This window comes from Delphinapterus leucas, chromosome 18 (assembly GCF_059928025.1).
Source record: "Delphinapterus leucas isolate spDelLeu-1000000601 "Yukka" chromosome 18, BTC_Dleu_Yukka2, whole genome shotgun sequence".
Taxonomy (NCBI): domain Eukaryota; kingdom Metazoa; phylum Chordata; class Mammalia; order Artiodactyla; family Monodontidae; genus Delphinapterus; species Delphinapterus leucas.
The window spans coordinates 78,444,876-78,467,376 of record NC_143146.1 but is presented as its reverse complement, the minus strand read 5'-3'; the positions used below and the strand labels follow the sequence as shown (position 1 = coordinate 78,467,376).

The 22,501-nt window shown below is 40.3% G+C and overlaps 1 protein-coding gene across 12 annotated transcripts in view; it reads left to right on the top strand.

Moving 5' to 3' along the window:
* Positions 1–16,647, top strand: part of ZMYM2 (zinc finger MYM-type containing 2) — an 89,508-nt gene extending 72,861 nt beyond the window's left edge. For 11 of the 12 annotated variants that reach the window (XM_089899780.1, XM_089899782.1, XM_089899785.1 and 8 more), the window contains 11 exons: positions 1,143–1,272; positions 2,224–2,339; positions 2,945–3,113; positions 4,340–4,465; positions 5,383–5,477; positions 6,965–7,133; positions 7,970–8,121; positions 13,094–13,208; positions 13,838–14,089; positions 14,380–14,500; positions 15,775–16,647. In XM_089899780.1, coding sequence (XP_089755906.1) covers positions 1,143–1,272; positions 2,224–2,339; positions 2,945–3,113; positions 4,340–4,465; positions 5,383–5,477; positions 6,965–7,133; positions 7,970–8,121; positions 13,094–13,208; positions 13,838–14,089; positions 14,380–14,500; positions 15,775–15,967 — 1,638 coding nt within the window. In that variant the 3' untranslated portion in view covers positions 15,968–16,647. The other variant, XM_089899784.1, reaches the window with a different exon arrangement.
* The last annotated feature ends 5,854 nt before the right edge of the window (positions 16,648–22,501 follow it).

The following is a 22,501-nucleotide window of genomic DNA, read 5'->3' as shown; positions in this document are numbered from 1 at the left end:
AATGTCCGTCTTTGAAGGTGTTACAGCAAATAAAAAGAGGAGCGTTGAAAACATGGTGCGCATCGCACACAGATGAGTGGAGGTGGTTGTGGCAGAAAAGGTGGCCAAGCCCAGCGGGGAGACTGGACAAGGTGGCAGAGCAAAGCCGCAGAATGGCTGCTGGAAGACGGCCCGAGACCCCCAGAGTTGTGCGCTGACCCCGGCTGAGATACTGTCCTGGGGTCCTGCCGCGGGGCCGGGATGGGCCCTGGCGAAGCGCCGGGAGACCATGCGGGCTTCGTTTCTGACGAGTCCCAGGTTACCCCGCGCTGCGCAGCGCCGGGACGGCGGCGAGGCGCTTCCGCTTTCCCGGACACGGGCTCCGCCTACTGCGCATGCGTGTGCGGGGAGGGGAGGGGCGCCGTACGCCGCGTGCGGAGTGAGTTCGTTTTCGGAGTGAGGTCCGTGTCCACAGGAACTGTGCGCTTGGCACCCGAAGACCAGGAACTCTGAATTGTGTCCCTTTCCCCGTAGCGATCGGTGGTGTGCACAGCACCTTCATGTCGCCTCTTTAGGCACAGAGCTGCAGCTTGCTTTACAGCGTGTGTGTGTGTTTCTGTGGTGTAAACGGTACTGTGGTGAACAGGCTGAAACATCTGTATCGAGAGGAGACGTTCCTAAAATTGCAGTGGTTGGGACAGAGGAAACAACTTAAAGTTTGATAACATTTTTGGTAATAATTTTCATCATTTTTCTTTTCAAATTTAGCACCACGTATAAGCAGTTTATGCAGTAGAGAGAGAGTATCAGAAAGCCATACTAAGAGTCTAATTATTTTCAAAATTCAGGTTAACAACCTTGCTTTTTTACTTAAGAGTGAGACTTGTCTTTTATGTTATTTTAAAAAGTACGCTGTGGTATCCTTCGAAAAACAAACCTGTAGAATGAACGATTACTACTGCTTTTCCTATAGTTGGGATAGTTTCATGTTGATCCTTCCAGATTAAGACTTTGGTAGACATAGTAGAAACAGCATAAACTGATTATATTCTTCCACTTTTGTGTGTTCCCCCCGCTGGACCTAGAAACCAGATATTATTAACAGCATAAAGTAATAAAAATTAGAGGCAGAAATAAAAATGTTTCTCTTTGCTTCTCTGTAGGGCTCAGCACCACCCCCTTCTCCAACCCCCAACAAGGAGATGAAGAACAAGGCAGTTCTGTGCAAACCTTTGACCATGACGAAGGCAACTTACTGCAAACCCCACATGCAGAGCAAGTCCTGTCAGACAGGTGACTCGCATCCGGACCCTCGCTGAGTGAAATCCATGCTTTTCTCAAATAATGGGCTGCAGAACAGATTTGTTGGGTCACTTTGTCACTTTCTGTTAATTTTGCTTATCTGGTTTTAGACATGCCTTCAGAATACAGCATGTCATTTAAGATCATTAATAAAGAGCAGTCTCTAACAAAGGCCTGCAAGTTATGTCACCAGTGATAAAATGCTGTATCAAAAATTGCCTTGGGGGCCAAGACCCACTAAAGTTACAGTGCTCTTCTCAGAAAACCATCTCTTTGAGTGTGGTCTATAACCATAACTATTCTGTTTCCTTGTCAGAATGAGTTGAAATCATTCAGATACGTATTTTCATCAAATTTAAACGTTAGCTGTATTCTGATTGTTTGATTAAGTAAACCTTTTTGTGGGGGTGTGAGAGTGTCTGGGACCATATAATACTTTAAAAGATTTTTTTTTTCTATTTTAAGAAAAGTCTAGGGACTTCCCTGACGGTCCAGTGGTTAAGACTCTGCTCTTCCACTGCAGGGAGTGCAGGTTCCATCCCTGGTCGGATCCCCACGTGCCACGTGGCCAAAAAAAAGTCTAAATTCTGTTTGTGCTCTCTATAACTTAGGACAGCTACTGCATTCAGTTTTGTTGTTTTTGGTTTTTTTGTTTGTTTGTTTGTTTTCGGCCATGCCACGCGGCATGTGGGATCTTAGTTCCCTGACCAGGGATGGAACCTGTGCCCCCTGCACTGGAAGCGTGGAGTCTTAACCATCGGACTGCCAGGGAAGTCCCTGTTGTTTTTAAATTACCTAATTTTGTGAAAACTGGGAACTTCTTTTAAATGGGTACTGAGGCACTTAAATTTTTCTTTGTTACCAAATTACTTTGACTGAGCAGCTGTGTTTAAGTGGTGGTCATGGTTGACGTTGCTCCTTGAACACGTTCTGTGCCCCCAGATGGCGAGTGGAGGACAGAGTATGTCCCGGTGCCCATCCCGGTGCCCGTGTACGTGCCGGTGCCCATGCACATGTACAGCCAGAGCATCCCCGTGCCCACGACTGTTCCTGTGCCCGTAAGTCAGACTTTCAGCTCCCCTTCCTCCTGAGATCTCTCAGGTGCAGGCGGGGCAGCAGTGGGTTGGCGGTGACTGCTTCAGTGACACTGGTGGGACAGAGGGTGGAGGCTTGGCTTTTCTTCAGCAGTTCACTTGGGTCTGGTTGAGGCTTTGCCAGGGGTTGCTGTGTGTATAATCAGGTAAGTGCTCGTCCTTGAGGGTGAAGTTCAGCCGATGTCTGCACCTGCTTTACACATACTGTGTAAACATATTTGTGTTCATTTTGGAAAGAAAGATTTGTGAACCATAAGGTTTACAACTGATACATGGAATGGAGGCTCATATAAATGTCATCCCCTGCAGTGCTGGGGACACTGTGTCAGGGCTGGCCTACTGTATTGTAGTCCCCTGGCGACAGAAATGCCTCAAAAATTACTTGTTACTTCAAAAAGTAGCTGCTTGTATTCGGGGCTTTCTTTGTGATACTTAACATATGTGTTCTTCCCCAAAACTTCTGACCAGTGCAGCATTATGAAGTAGATCATGTGTCAGAGTGATTTTTAATTTGGAAAAATACCTTGTAATGTTAAGTGAGCCTGAGAGTAAGTCCTTTGGTTACTTAGGTGCCAGTCCCCGTGTTTCTGCCCGTCCCCTCGGACAGCAGTGAGAAGATCCCTGCGGCAGCCGAGGAGCTCAAAAGCACAGTTTCTTCAGATCCCCTGGGCACAGAGCTGCTGACAGTGACCGACATGGCTGAGGACGAGGGGAAGGCAGAGGGCGCCGACATCCACAGTGAGTCCCCCGCTGCTGGGGCGGGGGGGGGGACGACATCGGGGTTGGGGGGCTGATGTTAGAGCGATGCTGGGCTGTCGTTGTGCTTCAGCCTGAGCGGGTGTGGGCACGCTGCAGCACAAGTGGATTTCGGGTTATGAGGCCCGCACTGTATCTAGCAGGTGCTCCCTGACGTCGAGCCCAGGAACTTGTACGGTCCCTGTTTTAATTGCTAACAGGATTTAACTTGTAAAATCGACTCTAAGTTATTCTTGTTTCAGTGGACGAGCTCAGACACAAAAAACTAAGTTGCAGTAGGCTTTTATAACTCAAACTCTTATTTTATGATGGTTATCCCCAATTTTGTTTTATTGATTTATCCTAAGAAAGTAAGTTGCATTATCTAAGCCAGCGTTGTCTTAACTTCTGCTAGGGCAGTGCTTGCCAAGCGGTGTAGCAGGACGTGTGTCTGGGAATGCTTCTCCTGCCTCAGCCCTCCGGGGCCGCCCTGAGCTTCCTGCTCCCCTCACCCAGAGCACAGGGCGTCGCGCAGGGACAGTGCTGGGCAAGCACTCAGTTAGGGAGTGGGAAATGAATTTAGTGGGTGGCAACCAGTGTTTTCTGGGTTTTTTGTTTTTTGTTTTTTTTTTTTAAAGAAAGAAAGAAACGGAAAAAATATGTCAGCATGAATCCCTCCTAGAAAGGGTATTGTTTTGTGAAACTTTTGTTTCCATTGTGTATGCATGTGTCTCTGTTTCCCACCACTACCCTGAACTCAATAAAATGTCTTTTTTCACTGGGTTGCAGTACAAATGTGTTTAAAGCAACCAATCAAAACGTTAGAAGCCGGTTGTGAATAAGCCTATATTGAATGATGTGAAAACCTAGGTCACAATTCAAAAAGAATGTTGAAAATTAGTTATCCGTGCTCGTAAGTTTATTTTTGACAAGAGATTGCTCTTAGAAACACTCTACAGAGTTTTTTTTACTATTAAAGCATGCTTTTTAACTTTGTAGAGGGGCAGTCAAAACTTACAAGATTGAAACTTTTTGTGTATTCATGATTATCTAATACAGAGTTTATAGTAGCTTACATTTCAAGGTAGCTGCATGCTTTTTCGTTTTGTACATGTTAATATAAGTATTCATATCTTGCATTTACAATTAAATGGCTTTTGCCAGATTATGTGTAGGTATTGTTGCAGTTTTCTATTTTGATTTCTGATGATATTATGGCTTGATTACAGGTGTAATTATTGAAACGGACATAATTGGTTCAGATCTCTTGAAGAACTCTGACCCAGAGACACAGTCCAACATGCCTGATGTACCATATGAACCAGATTTGGACATTGAAATAGATTTCCCCAGAGGTAATAGAAATTCTGTTTTATTCTTTCAGTGGAAGTGTGGTTCTGCACTTTAGTTATGGTGTCATAATCGTGGTTATGATCATTAACAATCTAATGTTCATGTCATTGCCTGTACTGTTATTATTGGTCTTTTCTTTTTTACCCAGATAAAGCTCAGCAGTTAACTTCAAAACTGAAGCATATGTTGAATTGTAGGAACTTAAAAGGAATTTCCCAGAGCCTTAAAAGGAAACTTTCTTAAAACTAATTTATTATAGAAACTTTTACAGATATATATTATAGAAACTTTTACAGAACTTAAAAGGAATTTCCCAGAGCCTTAAAAAGAAACTTTCTTAAAACTAATTTATTATAGAAACTTGTACACATATAGAAGTGTTGGTGTCTTTTTATTTAAATAAAATATTGATAGTATTTTTCTTAAAATCGTTTTGAAAATTAAGTTAACCTTCAAAGGGAAACAAATATTTTCAGGTCTTTTGTTGTAAAAGAAATGTGTTCTGTTTTTCATTGTTTATTTTCTTTATCGATGGCCAATAAGCATATTGAAGAGAATGTAAAGCCTTTTACATTGGAAAAGATTTAATAGATTGAAACTAGATTGAAACAGATTTGTACTGAGACCATTTAGATCTTATAATTAAATTTCAGGTTTTAGTAATTTTTCTATCACACACTTCCACAAAATTCCATGTTGATACGCATTGTACATGTGTTTTTTAAGAGTATGAACAGGCGTTATCAGAACTTATAGACCAGGTTAGGTAGAGAAAATGGTTTGTTCTCCACCCAGCGCAGGCTGCCCTGTGCATGGTGCTTGTGCGCATTCAGCGGGTGGTCCTTCGTTGGCTGAGTTTATATAGCATAAGTCTGTGCTATTACGTTTGAAATGAAAGTTCTTCTGATTCAATTGTCAGCTGCTGAGGAGCTTGATATGGAAAATGAGTTTTTATTACCACCTGTTTTTGGAGAAGAATATGAGGAACAGCCTAGACCTCGATCTAAAAAAAAGGTATGAAATGTAACAGTATTCTTGCATTCACATCCTGTCTTTGTGTAATAGAGGGCAAGGGTACTTGAGCTTCAGTTGGGCCTGAGAATGTGGGAAGGTACTTTGTTTTCTGGAATTAAAAAAGACTTAAGAGGTAAAGCTTTTATTACTTCATTTCTAGGTAATAAAAATATATCCTATTTAGTTGTAGTTTCATAGAAGAAGAGTGAATATTGCAACTTTTTATTTTTAATTTTTATCTTGATAAAATGTTGTCATTGATAAAAGGTTTACATATTTGCTAAAAAAGTAAATTCAATTATTGGACAACAACTGAGACTGTTTTCTAGGGAGCTGTTTTTTCCATTGTTATTTTTGATGAGGTTGAGGTACACAGTTGTTATATCTGGTCTCGCTGAAGCATCCCAGCACATAGGAAGACGTGCTGGACAGTTCATTCAGGGATCCCAAATCTAAATGTACAAACGGATATCATTGTTCTGAACATTTTATTAACAACTTTCTGTATTTCTGATTTCCAACATAAAGCAAGGTTTTTTTAAAAAAAAAGATGACTTTCACAAACTTCTCCAAAAAAGAAAGAGAAGGGGAAAATTGAAAAAAGGAGTGAGTACTTGTGGTAGAATGAAATTGGACTCTTACTTGACACCACACACAAAAATGAACTCAAAATGAGCCAAAAACCTAAATGTAAGAACTGAAATTATAAAACTCTTAGAAGAAAACATAGGCCTAAATCTTCATTAACTTGGGTTAGACACTGTTTCTTAGATGTGACACCAAAAGCACAGGAACAAAAGGAAAAAATAGATGAATTGGGTTATATCCAAATTTAAAATTTTTGTACAGCAAACAGCACCATCAAGAAAGTGGGAAGGGGCTTCCCTGGTGGCACAGTGGTTGAGAGTCCGCCTGCTGATGCAGGGGACACGGGTTCGTGCCCTGGTCCGGGAAGATCCCACATGCCGTGGAGCAGCTAAGCCCGTGAGCCATGGCCGCTGAGCCTGCACGTCCGGAGCCTCTGCTCCGCAACGGGAGAGGCCACAACAGTGAGAGGCCCGCGTACCGGAAAAAAAAAAAAAAGAAAGAAAGAAAGAAAGAAAGTGGGAAGGAGTTGAGGAGTCACCTCCTATGAGGTGGTGTCTTTGAGAAGTTCTTCAGTTTCTCTCTTACATTAATATTTGGAATCCTTCTATTTCAGATTTTAATTATTATGTATGTATTTTCTCATCAGTGACTCTCAACTCACAGCAGTAGTTAATACGATTCTGTTGTGCAAAGTAGTTTATGCAGAAATACAGCATTCCTGGAGAGAGATTTCAAGTAATGTCATAGGTAACTGTTCTCAGATCAGAAATTCCCGTCAGTTCTAATCATGTAAATATATTTCTTTGTAATGTGCATTTGTTGAGAGATGGCTTACATAAAGTCATGAAATAATATAGGCTTAAGAAAAAGAAGATTTGACAGTGGTGTTTTACTACCAGGGAGCCAAGAGGAAGGCAGTGTCAGGGTACCAGTGTCATGATGACAGTTCTGACAACTCGGAGTGCAGCTTCCCTTTCAAGTACACGTACGGGGTAAACGCCTGGAAACACTGGGTCAGAACGAGGCAGCTTGATGAAGATCTTCTGGTGTTAGATGAGCTAAAATCTCGTAAGTGTTCTGATTTTGTTTCCCCTATGTCCTATTTAAAATCAGGGTTTTTATTCATATTTTGGTAACTATTCTTCTGTGCATCCGTTTATGTGCATGAGTGAGCTTGCGCGCGCGCACACACACACACACACGGGCATGCACCGTGTTGCACAAATGAAGCCCTTACGGTAGTGTCGGTTCATGGAGCTCCTGTTGCTTGCTGGTCAGTACAACTCAAACCTTGTTTCCCTATTGAAGTTGATGATTATGATGATTGTGGGTAAAGAAGAAAGTTTGCTCTAAGCAGACAGAGCCCTTTGCAGCAGGCCGGACTCTTTACTGTGCATGGACCAGTCCGTGGCACCACAAAGAGGGTAGGAAGTATGGCCTTATTGAGGTGCTAGAGTCAGACTGCCAGGGTTCCCTCATGTACTAGCATCTCAGTTCCCCAGCTCTGAAGGGGGGTAACAGTACCCACCTTGTAGGGTTGTCATGAGAATTACATTAGAAAATACATGTAAATTTAGAACATTCCTTCATCCACAGTAAAGGCTTAATGTTGACTGATATTAGAATACCCATAGTATGTGAAAATCCAGAAGGTACTCAAGTGAGTCATTAATTACCATGAAGCTGCATGTACTGTACATGAAAAATATGTTTTTCCTTGAAAAAACAATCAAGGTTTTTGTTATTAACTGCCTTTAAAAAGCAAGAATGTAGCCTAAAGTACTTTACATTTAAATGTAGCTCTTATTTTACCTGTAAATTCTTACACAGAATAAAGTGATTTCAGAAAGTTTCTTAATCTTAAGACAGTAAAAATTATTATTTTAAATTTTATTTCTTTTTAGCTAAGTCAGTAAAGTTAAAAGAGGATCTACTCTGTCACACCACGGCTGAGCTTGACTATGGCTTGGCCCATTTTGTCAATGAGATCCGAAGGCCAAATGGGGAGAATTATGCACCTGACAGCATCTATTATCTTTGCCTCGGGATTCAAGAGGTGAGTGATTTTATGGTTACTTTCGAATATAATGTTGTTAAGAAAGATTGTTGTGGTAGGTTCTTGGAGAAAAAAAATGTTTTGCTTCAGGAATATTACGGAACATCAGGGTTTATTGGCTTACCAAGAAAGGCGAAAGTAATTTATTCGAAAATACTGGGATATTATAAAGGGTTTTCGTAGCTACTTTGTATACAGATGTTTCTGCTATAATGTGCTGTGTCCCTAAAAGTGAACTTCAGGTTCTCCAAAACTGTGTACCAAAACCAAAAAGAACTTAGGTGAAAAACATAGTTAGTAACGGACCACTCGAAGCTCATGCATCTTTTGTAACAGGACTAATGATGTGTGTGTTTGTTACCATGTATATATATGATAATCAGGTTGATTTCATCCCCACCTTACAATTGCAAATAAATGAATTAACATTCTGAGGCATGGTGTATATATGTATATATAGATCTGTGCTGATATATATGTAAACAGATAAATGACTTCCCTCTGCAAATAGGTCTGTTTCATCTCTGCTGTGTTTCTAACTTGTTAAATAGTGTAAGTACTCATTAGTTCTTTGGAATCATCTTATAAAAGATTTCATTCTTTAGAGGTTTTAGGTAAACTTCAGCCACATGTCTGTGAATCTTGAATGAATACGTTTCCCATAATAAACATGAAGATCCGCTTTCGATAATGACTTTTAGTTTTGAACAGATAGTACAGGTTTGAGCCCAGAGGTCAGAAAAGGTCCTAGCTTTACATCCTATGTATTTGTAAATATGGTAAATGATAGGGGGAAATATTCTTATGTAGAGTTTTGTTTATAGGCCTAAAATTAAATATTTCGCTGCTAACAGGTAGTAGGTGCTGAAATAAATTACTGGAGAAAACTAGAATTGTCTTGATTTGTATTTCACTTTCCCTCTTCAGGATAGAAATTTGCCTAAGATTATCTAAGCAGTGGTGGGGAATAACACATAGCTCTAAATTACTGTGTATTCAGAGACCATCACATATTTTGCAGTAGCAAAATATTTATATATTAGAACTTCAAATACCATTAGAGGTTTGAAAGCTAAATGGATTGTAAATATTAATGATTATAAATTATGTCTTCAAGTAGGTTCGTTTTTTTCCAATTTTTTAATTGCGGTAAAAATACATATAACACAAAATTTACCATCTTAACTGTTTTTAAGTGTACAGTTCTGTGGTATAAAGTACATTGATAATCTTGTGGAAACATGACCACCATCCATCTTCATAACCCTCTTCATCTTGCAAACCTGAGACTTTGTCCCCATTAAATACTAACTCCTCATCCCTCAGTCCCGCTGCCCCTGGCACACCCACCCTTCTTTCTGTTTCTGTGAGTTTGACTCTCCCAGGTACCTCATGTACGTGAAATCAGCATAATGTCCTGAAGTTCATCCATGTTGTAGCACACGTCAGAATTTCCATTCTTTTTAAAATAGGGTCTTTATAAACTGAAAAATGTTTCCTCAAAATAAATTTTTACTACCAGAACAGTACTCTTAAAGATGGTCAAGATGGGGACCTCCCTGGGGGTCCAGTGGTTGGGACTCCGCGCTTCCAATGCAGGGGGCTCGGAATCAGTCCCTGGTCGGGGAACTAGGATCCCACATGCGGTGCGGCGCAGCCAAAAAATTTATAAAAAGGTCAAGATGGTAAATTTTATGTTCTGTGTATTTTTACCACAATTGGAAAACCAGTTGTTTTACTCTTCTCATCACTGGACAGATTTTCACAGGCTTGATTTAATTTTTTGTAAAAGACTGTATGGTATTTATAACCAGCTTTAAAAATAATCTTCAAACTCACTGTGGTGATAAGATGTCTAAAAGATAGTTTCCAGAAATCATTGCTGTTTGTTCGTACTTCAAGGACGCGTACAGAGGTAGAAGCTATTTTGGAAGAATGTGCGTCTTTCTCTGTGTGATGCGTTTTCTGATTCCGTCCCCGGCTGACAACAAAAGCAGCACGGCTTCCTCTCCAAGCCCTTTGGACGTGTGGGGCAGGTGGTGTGTTGAGAAGTGAGGGTGGGCCAGCCTCTTTTCCTCCCTCACAGATGCGGTAGCTAATCCTGTTCTTCCGATGGTGTAAGGGGTGGTGGCTGTCGCCAGAAGTTCACATAATATGGAAATGTCTAAGGAAGAAAGAAGGGGCTACGTGAGCCCCACAGTCCCGGTCAGTCTTTCACACACTGTTTTACATCTGTGTGCGAGTCCTTCACACCACGTTTACCCAGAGTGGGTGGTGGGCGCCTGTTCCCCTGGGTCCTCCCACCCCATCGCGCTTGGCTAGATGTGCGTGCAACTCCTTTTTTATGAATGTGGCAAAAGACATGGAACCTTTGTCCCCAAGGACAGGGAACCGTGTTACACACTTTGGTGTCTTTCCTTCCCTCTGCTTCCCAGTTGTTGTGTCAGCCCCTGAAGACGTCTGGGTCAGAGCTCAGTGAATTCAGTCAGTGGCGAGCATTCCCTTTGTTTTGTAAACAGTGTGCACCCCCCTCTCCCCCGCCGCCAGATCTTATGTAATTGTCCTGAAGAGCTGGTGCTTTTATTTCTAATCTTCCTTCTGACTAGCGGGAGTAACGTTAGGTCAACTCAGATGATGGTGCACTGGCCTAGTTGCTGGTTAGCGCACACATGGTTTATGTTCTTCATCCTTCTACTTTCCACTTGCTGTGTCTCCAGGTTTAAAGTAGGTGCCTTTTAGGCAGCATATTGTTGGGCCTTGTTTTTTATTTATCTTTTTTTCTTTTTTTTTTTTTTTTTGGCTGCATTGGGTCTTCATTGCAGTGCACGGGCTTCTCATTGTAGTGGCTCCTCTTGCTACAGAGCACGGCACGTGGGCTCAGTAGTTGTGGCTCGCGGGCTCTAGAGCGCAGGCTCAGTAGTTGTGGCACACGGGCGTAGTTGCTCCGCGGCATGTGGGATCTTCCCGGACCAGGGCTCGAACCCGTGTCCCCTGCACTGGCAGGTGGATTCTTAACCACTGTGTCACCAGGGAAGTCCCGGCCTTGTTTTTCAAATTAAAAAAATTTTTAATCCAGTCTGATAATATTTGTCTTGGTGTGTTCAGACCAACAAAATTTTTTATCTAAAGAACCGGCTGGTAAACATTTTAGGCTCTGTAGGCCATACTTAATCTGTGGAAAGCAGCCTGGGCGCTTGCACTCTGTTTTAAGAAAACTTGGTTGTATTTGTAAACAGGCAGCGGGCCAGCCTTCAGGACTGTAGTGCAGACCCCGGTTTAGACCTTTTACATTTAATGTAATTAATCGCTGGATTGAAAATCCTGCTTGTTTGTGCTTGTTATACAGTTGACCCCCCTTATCTACAGGGGATACTTCAGGATCCCCACTGGAGGGCTGAAGTCTGTGTATACTACAGTGGCCTCTACACACCTACCTGTGATACAGTTTTGATTTGTAAATTAGGCACAGTAAGAGATTAACAACAATCATTACTAACAGAATGGACTAATTATCATAATATGCTGTGATAAAAGTTCTGTGAATGTGGTATCTCTGTCTCTCTCTCTCAAAAATCTTATTGTACAAATTTAACACCTTTTCTATCTTAACTAAGCACTGACCACCCTCTGTGGCTGTAGCTTTTATAGTTTGAGGTGTGACAGCAAAACTAGCCTGAATTTTTTTCCTGCTTTACGACATCGCAGATAGAAGATTTGTTCTTACCGTGGATCTCAGCAACCTCAGCATCCGATTTTTTTCTTTCCTGATTAAGTCCAGAACTGTCACCTTTTCACTCAAAGGAAGCACTGTGCGTCCTCTCTCTGGCGTGTCCGAATTGCCAGCTTCACTCCTCTTGCTTTGGGGCCATAATTATGTAAAGTAAGGGTCACTTGAGCACAAGCCCTGCAACCCTGCAGTGGATCTGACAACCCAGATGGCCACCAGGTGGCTGATGTGCGGGATGCGCCGGACCAAGGGTGATTCACGTCCCTCCGGGCGGGACGACATGACATCGCGAGATTTCATCATGGCTTCTCAGAATGGCCTGCAATTAAAATTTATGAATTGTTTATTTCTGTCATCTTTCATTTAATAGTTTTGGACCTTGGTTGACTGTGGGTAACTGAAACCACAGAAAGTGAAACTGGATGAGGGGTCACTGTATCTGTTCTTTGTGGGGTTTTTTCGTTTTTGTCTTTTTCTGCTTTCTTTTGAATTATTTTTCTGTGATTACATTTATCTCCATCATTGGTTTATTATTTATGCCTGTTAAATTATTTGTAGTGGGTTTGCAGTGTGCGTCTTCAGTTAATCATTATATACCTTCAGACCTTCTTGCCCTGTCTCACATGTGGTAACCTCAAGCCCTGTGATCCCAGTTTCCACCTCCCGTTCTTTGTGCTGTTGTCACACATTTTACTTGAGCGTTCTTTTTACGCACTGGAGATGGAGTTTGCAAACTTTGGTGTTTAAGTCATTCTTTAGCAACCCTCACTGTTAAGGTTTGTCATAGTAAGTTGTAAGATTCATAAATTTGCACTAACTCAAGGAGAGTGGGGCATAGAGAGGAAACAAGGGGAAAAGCATCAAGCTCACAGGCTGCTCGGAGAGGCTTCACGCACAGAAACCCTCCCGCCCTGCCCTCACCCTTCGCGTCCGTGGACTGTGTGCTGAGCATTGGAGCCACGTGCTCTGTTTGTATCTGACAGACTGAAGATTCTCATCCAGTTCTTACGTTCTGAGAAGCCTTTGTATTTCAGCTTTGAGTTTTTTAAGCAACAGATTAGTTGGTAACTTACGTTTCTTTGATTTCCAGATATATAGAGAAGGCAATCATCTCTTATTAGTATGCTAATAAAGACAAAGACGTAAGACGTTTATTTTTTCCTTAGGAAATAGAGTATAAGTGGTCTGTAATTAGCTCATATAAATCTTAAATCCTTCAAGTTTTTTTTTTTTTTTTTTTTGTAGTACTTGTATGGTAGTAATCGAAAAGACAACATATTTATTGATCCAGGATTCCAGACATTTGAGCAAGAATTGAATAAAATACTCCGAAGTTGGCAACCAAGCATACTTCCAGATGGTAATGCTCCTTTAAATAAAATGTCGCCCACTTGCTGCTGGGATTTTCTGTGTTTATAGAAAGTGTACTACAGATAATTAGGAAATAATTTAAATGAGAGAGCACTTATTCACGGACGCGTCGGTCCGTCTTTCGTTGAATTAGAAATGAATGTGGTTGATAGCTAGTGTTTATGAAGAACTTTGTAATTAAACGTGACCCACTTTCTTTGGAGTAAGAAACTGGATGCTCATTTCTTAAGTCCTCCAGTTGAGATTCTGATGTAAATTTCTGTAAGAAACCTCTGTTTTAGATGTATAAAGAAAACTTGTTTGAATGGAAATCACCTATTTTTTTTCAGGATTTCTGCAGATGTAAAATTCCCTTCTGACCATGGTCTGCTTGTCCTCTGGAAGACCAGGAGCAGACTCCAGGCCTGACCCCGGGGGTGCTAGCTGTGTAGTCTGTTGTGTTTCCCGGCTCTGTGTTGTTTCAGAGCCGCATAGGTGATTCTGAAATTCATTCCAGTTGATCTGGAGTGAATGGAGGATTGGACTAGGTTTGTTCTTGAATTAACTTCTATCTGTTTCTAGCTGGTTACATGAAAACTGTTTATTGTAATTCTTTAAAAATCTTTCTCTCTATTTAAGGGTCAATATTTTCTCGAGTTGAAGAAGATTATCTCTGGAGGATAAAACAGCTAGGATCACACTCTCCAGTAGCTCTTCTGAATACCCTGTTCTACTTTAACACTAAGTATTTTGGCCTGAAAACAGTGGAACAGCACTTAAGGCTTTCCTTTGGCACTGTGTTTAGGCATTGGAAAAAAAACCCTTTAACAATGGAAAATAAAGCATGTCTTCGATACCAAGTGTCTTCCTTATGTGGAACAGATAATGAAGGTAGTGTAACAGGTTTTCGTTTTGGGATTGTCTGTGGCAGGGACTGCCACTCCTTGCCTTACTAAAGACCACCTGGTCACTTGTTAAGAACCTAAGGACTGTCATTTTCATAAGATAAGACAGCCTATGTTGTCTTAAAATTAGGAATTACCAGAAGCCACAGTTGAGAGCTCTGAAGCACACCTGGTCCCGTTCTTTGGTGTAAGAGATACTGGGAGTGATCAGAGTGAACAGTGTCACCTTTCTTCAAGGTTGGTCTTAGAAAGTTTATGTGATTTTTATTTCTTAAGATAAAATTACTACTGGAAAAAGAAAACATGAAGATGATGAGCCAGTATTTGAACAAATTGAAAATACAGCCAATCCTTCTAGATGTCCTGTGAAAATGTTTGAATGCTACTTGTCTAAAAGGTAAGTGTTAATGACATTTGATTTTTTTAAATGGTAGTAACAGTTAGTTGCTGTGAATTTATGTCACCAAGAGGTGACATTTTTTTCCTTGGTCCTTTTTTTTAGATTTCTCTCTTTTCTCACTTATGAAGTCCTTTCACTTATAACGTTTTTAGTCCTGTTATTATAAAATACCCAGCTTATACTTCATGTTTTAAGCACATGTTAAGAAATCGCTCTCTACTAATGAAATGACTGCTGTACTTGTAGAGGGTCAGACAGTACATGTCTTAGGCTTTTTGGGCTGTGGTGTCTCTGTTGCAGCCAGCTCTGCTGTGGCAAGCAGAGAGCAGTCCTGCCTGGGCCTGGGTCCCAGTGACGCCCTGGTGAGAAGGTGGAGAGAGGCGAGTCCTCGGTTCTGGAGGGAGATCCCTGAGGTGTCGGCAGGGCGCAGCGTCTTCTCAGGGCCCTGTGCGTTCCAACTGCACCACTGCTTTCTCCCGCGGGTACCAACAGGCGTTTAAAATATTTTAAACCAGTGAAATTTTTGGAGACCACAAATTATTTTATGCTTGTTCATTATTTTAAGTATGCACTCTAATTTTTAAAAGGCAAGCATGAACTCAGAATGTATTTTCTTACGTAAACAGTTTCGTAAATTGTTTTTATAAATTTTCTCCAGGTTAACTCTCAAGAACCATAAAAGCAGTAATGTCACCTATAGGATGATTATTTTTAATAATTAATATTTCTGACGATAGTTTTGGGTGGCCCTGCACCAGTATCTGGATCTTCCAATGGTAGTAACTATTTATTAGTTGGAAATTCCTATCTCAGTATTATCTTATTTTAAAAATTATTTCTTTTGTGTAACGCTGTTAAGTATTTTTATTTTATGTTTTACTGTATTTCATTAATTCTAAGACACATTTCTCACATTTTATACTGTCTCTGAAACTGGGATGCATATTATAATTGATGCATCTTGAAATTATAATTGGCAGTGCTTTACTTGTTAAATGGCAATATTAAAATAATGATTAAAAATAATGTTTCTATCGATGGTGTCTTGGATTCAGTGAAATACAGAAATTATAGTGGGAAAATAATCTTTTATTGTAGAAATTAACTTTTAGAATATCTCAGTGATAGAATATTTAATGTAGGTAATTATGCATGTGGTCTGCCCATGTAATGTGGTTAATGGTAGCAGAATTATTCTTGAAAGAAAAGAAGGAAGTTGTGAGGAATTTCGTGTACATACTGTGACATGGACTTTCTCCTTTCTCCTGAAGTCCACAGAATCTTAATCAGAGAATGGATGTTTTCTATTTGCAACCAGAGCGCTCTAGCTCTGCAGACAGCCCTGTCTGGTACACGTCTGCTTCGCTGGACCGAAACACCTTGGAAAATATGCTCGTACGGGTTCTTTTAGTAAAAGATATTTATGATAAAGACAATTATGAACTGGACGAAGACACAGAGTAAAAGGAACATTTTAGAAGCAATCGGGAGAAAACAGCATTAGATAGTCATGCTGCTAGATCTTTACTATGGAAAACATTTCAAGTTTACTCCTTCTGTTTTGAGTTTTGTAGCAGTGTACCCACACTGGGTATTACCTTGTAAATAATCTGTGAGTGAAAGTTGCCATTATTCTATGTAGTGGTTTTAGGATACTTACAAATACATTCAAATTCTTTTTTTATTATTATTTATTTGATTAGGTATGTTTGTAACTTTTTACATTACAAGATATGAATGAGAATGTGCCATGTATAATTTTTTCTTGTAGTAAGAAACACCCATATTGCCCACCTCTGCTGTTGCAAAGCTTCCTGGAAAGGGGGCTCTTCTGCTGGGTTCTTGACAAGATGGTTGTGTGTGGGGAGCACCTACTAAAAGTTTAGAACTTGCAGTGTCTTTCAGAATTTTTAAAATAAACTGTAAACTAATAGGCTGGGTTTTTTGTTTTGTTTTTTTTGCGGGGGTTTTGTTTGTTTGTTTTATGCTTTAGTTACTGAAGCCTTACCAGGTTATGTAGAGAGATACCATCTTCTGTACCAAAAATAGACAAGAAAATGCTGTCGATACTGGTGTACTGTAATGTGAATCTATACTGGTGAACAGAACTTTTTGTTCCCCTTATTAAAACCTTAGTGTCCTTTTCTCATTTGTGGCTTTCTGCATCACCCCAAACAATAATAATTATGTATATATACTTATATATATGTGTGTGTACATGTACATATGTGTATACACACACATATATAAAGAATGATGTTGATAACATGATCATGGAGACATTTTCTTTGCAAAAATGATGAAAATATAAAATTCTGTTTTCTGTGTCAACCCTAAGTATCCCAAATCCCTTCATTCATAAGCGTTTGGTTTTTCTCTCCCCTTGAAGATACAGGTCATGTTTCCATCCCCAGGTGGCACTCCACAGCTTCACCAACTTCATGAGAATTCTTGTGCCTGCCCTCACATATGACTGATGCACACGCCGGGTGTTTAAAAATGCCACTCCGGAGACTGTTGTCACGGAAAGTCGAGCTAGTTTGAGTAAGATAGCACCCGTTTCACTATGAGGGTTAGCAGGGCAGTGACTGACGGTTCAGGCTGATGGATAAAGTGTATCTTGAAGGAAATTACTTACGTTCGATGTTAGATTGTTTGGCTTTTACATTTTAATTACTTCTTACAGAAGATTGCATTAAAAAACTTTGTACTTCTGCATAGCGATTTATCCATTCAGACCTTTTCTTTTAGAACAAGAAGTTTACATAAAATCCTACCTTCTAAAAGACCGAGGAAGTGCCGGCTGCAGTTATCATGAAGAAATCCTTTGGCTGACTTCACAGAGCTTGAGTGTGGTCATGTAGTCTTGTTTCCAGTTCCTCAGTCACCACAGTGATGTTCGTTATTAAAACTGTTTGGGGGAAATTGGGCTATTTTCCACAGTGGTTAAGCAATGTCTACACATCCCTTAATATTTCTCTCTCCCTTAATATTTCTCTCTTCCTTGGGATAAACATTAACATTCAGAAGAAATCTTCTCATTTATGATTTGGAAAATTTCACGAGTGCAATCAGCTGTATATTTAAGCAATAATTAACAGATATTTTTGGCATAAAAATTACTTTTTAATGTTCTAACTTGTTTTATAAGTTTGAATAACGTTTCTGTCCCTTAATTGATTTTGTATTTCTGGATTTGATAATCAGACTGACAGTAGCAAATCTCATACACTTAAATAGGTATAGATTGCTTGTTGTCTGTTTAATGAAGTAGTTAACATATTTAAGATATATAATACAAAACATTTCTCATCCTCGCCTTTTTCCAGAACTACTGCTTTAAGCACTTTTCATATAAATGCATATTGTTGACTAAAGGTGATTAATCCTAACCATCTTTTATTCTTTGAACTGGTGCTATATTCCATCAAGAGCAATAAAGTTTTCCCCAAATGTCACTTAATGTATATTTTACCAAATACCCTACATTTCTGCTATGATCCCACTATTAATAGCACCTTGTCTTGCTATTTTCATTTCCTTTATTGTACATTTTGGCTTTTCTAAACAGAAGTGTCTACATAGTTTTGATATTGATATGATTAAGGATTTAGAGCTCTTGTCTTTGTCTTGATTGCAATCCAAGGATTGGGTAACTTGACTCTCGGGGTGGGGGGAGAAAAAATAATACTATTTTATGAGAATTGTTTGTCCTGTGAAACTTGCTTCATCTAGAATATGTTTCGTTCGTTCCTGAATCTCCTTAGTTTGTGTGGTCCTAGATGACTGCTGAGAAAAGGGTAGTGAAATGATAGTTTCTTTCTGCTGCTTAGAGATTTCTGATGACGGCATCCTGTAAATATAATATTGTTGCCTTTAGATGTCTGTTGGAGATGCTATATTTTTCTGTTCTGAAGATTTTGCCGTTTAAAATGAATCAATACAAAAGTTTTTATCCATATTGAGAAAATGAATTTCCCATGCTGAATTGAATCTTCATTAACACTTTGCTTTTTTTTTTTTTTTTTTAAGACTTTTAACTGTATTGGGTAATGTAAGATATTAAAGGACTTTTCTAGGCAAGAAGCTCAACTCTTCTTTTGGCCATAAAAATACTTTCTGTTTGAATAGTAGTTCATGTTTCTTTCTCTCCTCCTGCGTGGAGTTGTTACCAGTGGATCGCACACACTGAGCTAGGGAGAGGGTGCGTGTTGTGCTGTGCGTTCAGACTTCCATCACTGTTTTCTGATGGGGTTTCCCTCGGTCCTGGGCGACTGCTTTGTGGTTGCGGTGGTTAGGAGTGCACCGTGTTAGGGTCACAGTGACGCAGAAGTGGTACCATCGCACAGTTTTGGTCTGTACTACTCTAATATTAATCGGTCCATTTAATCTGAGATCTTAAATGTCTTGCAGTCTTAAACCACTATGAAAATTTACACTCTTATTTTGCCAGTTATTTCCAAAATGTATTGTTATACGCGTATCACTTATGTTCTGAGTGGACCCTGCCTGTAGGATCATCTCCTTACCCCCTCAAACAACGCGGTCGTGAAAGTGTGCATGAAAATATTTTTAAAGAATAAATTTCTTTAACGAAATTACAAAACCGTTGAATTTTCCCCCTTAATAAGCCCCTTACTCATTTTTAGAGAAGTTCTTTGGATTTTAATTTTTCCATTCTACTGTGTTCTTAGGAATAGACCATTGTTAATGTTGTTTTCCTGTATTAAGTACTTTTTTTGTCGTTTCTGGGTATATCATGCTTGAAAATGATACCACGTAACAAGATCTTATAAATTTAGAAGTTGATGACCAGAACAGGTTAATTGTGTCAGTCTGGATCTGAGAGCAGAAACACTTAAAATGCTGTCTCAATTTGTGCTTTTTTTTTTTTCCCTCTTTACTTAGAAGCTAGGTACCCCAAAATACCTAGAGGGTATTTACCTTAGAGGGGTACCCCAAATAAGTTGCTGTAATCCCCTGCCTTATAATGAACTGGACAAGAGAAAGTTGTTCTTAATATCTGGAATATAATGTGCTAATTGATTACTGAGTTAAACAATGCATGAGTTTAGACCTTTTGAGAAAAAAGAACCAAAGAGAAACTAAGATTTAATCTGTAAATAAAGTACATATTAGGAATAGAACCGGAGGGGGGTCCACAGATCCTGTGGGTATACCAACGGAGGTCATTGTATCATTGGATAGCTCCTCAGAGGTAAACTCAGCACATGAAAACTCACTATCCCAAAATCTAAACAACAAATCTTTGTTTCATATTTCCCTTGTGCTAAAGAGCTACTACCAACCATGGTAGTTAGGGAGGGAGAGAAAATAAAAGATTAAGACCGCAGTGTTCCAAAGGTTACAATTATGAGGGTAAACAAGATATACTTGTATGGTTATTTAACTGCTAGGGAACACGTAGGGAATGTATCCATAATAGTTTAAAACAGACAAGATTGTGGACACTCAGAAATACCCTAAAAGGCTATTATGGTCTAGAGTAGTTTTCATAGAATTAGCACCACCTGTGGTTTATTTAGATTCTTGTAACCTTGAGATTGCTTATGGCTCTGTAAGAAATGGTCAGTGGAGCAATTTCTGGTTATTTTAATGGTTCCATTTTGGTGGCATCAGTCCTCACCTCTGGCCTTCAGACTAACTTGTAATAGCACCCAAAGGGGTCGCTAGAGCATGAGTTAGAGATAATACTGAAAAGTATGAAACCACATTGAATTAAGATAATTCCGCTTCTAGGTTATGTGATGTGGATGGAACATACGAGGTCCAATACATTATAGAAATTTAAAAGAACTTCAGCCACTGAGGATTTATTTCATAGCAATTGCTTTTGAAAAAAATAGAATCTCAAATTTATTTTAAATCACCGGTGTCGCTGCTCGTAACCCTATGAGCAGATGAAACGTTTCCATTTTGATTACGTATTTGTACTTCTAAACTGCCGTCAGCAGATGGCAGTAGTGTACAGCACCAGGCTTCAGTTGCTTTTTTGTCTCTGTACGACTGTAAGTATACTGTAGTCCCTTAGCAGAAATTCTTGGGGGTTTAGAATTCAGAATTTTCTTTTTCAAAAATAACGTGTGCTTGTAGGTTACATAGGACCCTCAGTGGGCTCGGGGCAACACCCTGTAATCAGTATCTTCTCAGCGATAAATCAGGTATCGGTAGTGACGGGGTGAGTGGTGTGCGGCCACAGAAAGCTTTGCATGGCTTAGCTCGGCTTTTGTCACAAGCACAAAAGGCTAGATTTTCAAACTTCTTGCATCTCAGACTTGCTGATGAGGAATTGCAAGCCTGTAATAAAACTAGTGGCAGATCTAGTATTTTCCTTCAATAAAACATCTAGTATTTTTTCTCTCTTGTATCACTTAGTTTGGGTAGAGGTAACTGAAGGCTTACCGTAAAATTTGCGTATTCAATTTAAAGGAAAATGCAAGGAATGCTTAGAACAGGCATAAATAAAATGGCAGTTGTAGAGCCATTATTGAATGCTGAGACTTAAGAACAACTGCTTTCTTTTACTTTCCTTTTTGCCTCAGTATTTGTAGCATGACTGTTCTACATAAATGTGATAGGGCTTTCTGAGTGGCTGCTGTCGTTTCCTGGAGCCATTGTTTATTCATTCAACAAACACTCGGGTGATGGTTCTCTCAGGTACCCTAAGCCAGGTACTGGGAGCACAGTGCCTCTCCTCAAAGACTTAGTCTAGTTGGAGAGAAGTGAAAGTGTGATGGAATGTCAGAGTAAGATGGGGCCATGGGCCTTATTGAGCACAATCACTTGTACGATGAAATAAATTTAATACACAGGTCTAGTAACTTACCAAGCCCCTGCTCTTAGTGAGCCCAGCTCTCCAGTCCTGAGTGCAGGCCAGGTCTCTGTACTGTGCCCCCTGCCTCCCGTCCTGCAGAGGGAGAGTGGGCGCCGACTGCCCGGATGGGGCAGGGCCGCACCACCGGCCACGGTCACGGGCGCCATGCTACAGGAGCAGGTGTTTCACCAGAAGGTAAGGTCACGGGCTGGGGCAAGTGTGCTTCCCTGCTCTGTCCCGAGCACCTGGAGAAGCTCCCAGCATACACTAGGTGGTCATAAATGTTTGTTGAGTGAATTTTTATTTTTTTTTATTTTGGACAATTCTCATTCTTTTTGGTAAATATTCTGCTTTAGATTTAAAAAAATATTTTGGGTAAGATTATTTTGTAAAAGCAGTAAAGAATATTAAATTGTTAATAATAAAGGGGAAACATTTTAATACAACAAATATATCTGAAACCTCACCCTCTTGGCATATCAATATTTCCTCCATCTGGTCCTTATGCATATGTTCATGTGATTTGTATATAAATTACATTTATATTCTACCTTTGCATTGATAGATCATAAGTATTTTTAATGTAGTTCCCCTGAGCATTTTTGTGTGTGTGTGTGTGGTACGCGGGCCTCTCTCTCACTGTTGTGGCCTCTCCCATTGCGGAGCACAGGCTCCGGACGCGCAGGCTCAGCGGCCATGGCTCACGGGCCCAGCCACTCCGCGGCACGTGGGATCCTCCCGGACCGGGGCACGAACCCGCGTCCTCTGCATCGGCAGGTGGACTCTCAACCACTGCGCCACCAGGGACGCCCTGAGTGAATTATTGATTGTAAGTACCTTAACATTCAAGCACCTTGAAAGTGAACCATGGGGAGCATGACCTACGATCCATGAAATAACGCCTGCTTTTTGGTTCGCCTTTGACGCTAGTCTCCTGGTTGCTTTGTGTGTGTCAGTCCGATTTGCCCTGCGTTCGCTGGTGCTGCTTGAGCTCCTGTAACCTTCCATTTATGACGGCCGAGGGGTTGGGATGTAGGTCTTGATGATTTGTAGTCGTGATCAAAATAGAAACACTTAAAAATCACTTGTGAAGTTTGTTAAAAATGCAAATTTCTGGGACTTCCCTGGTGGTCCAGTAATTAAGAAGCCGCCTTCCAATGCAG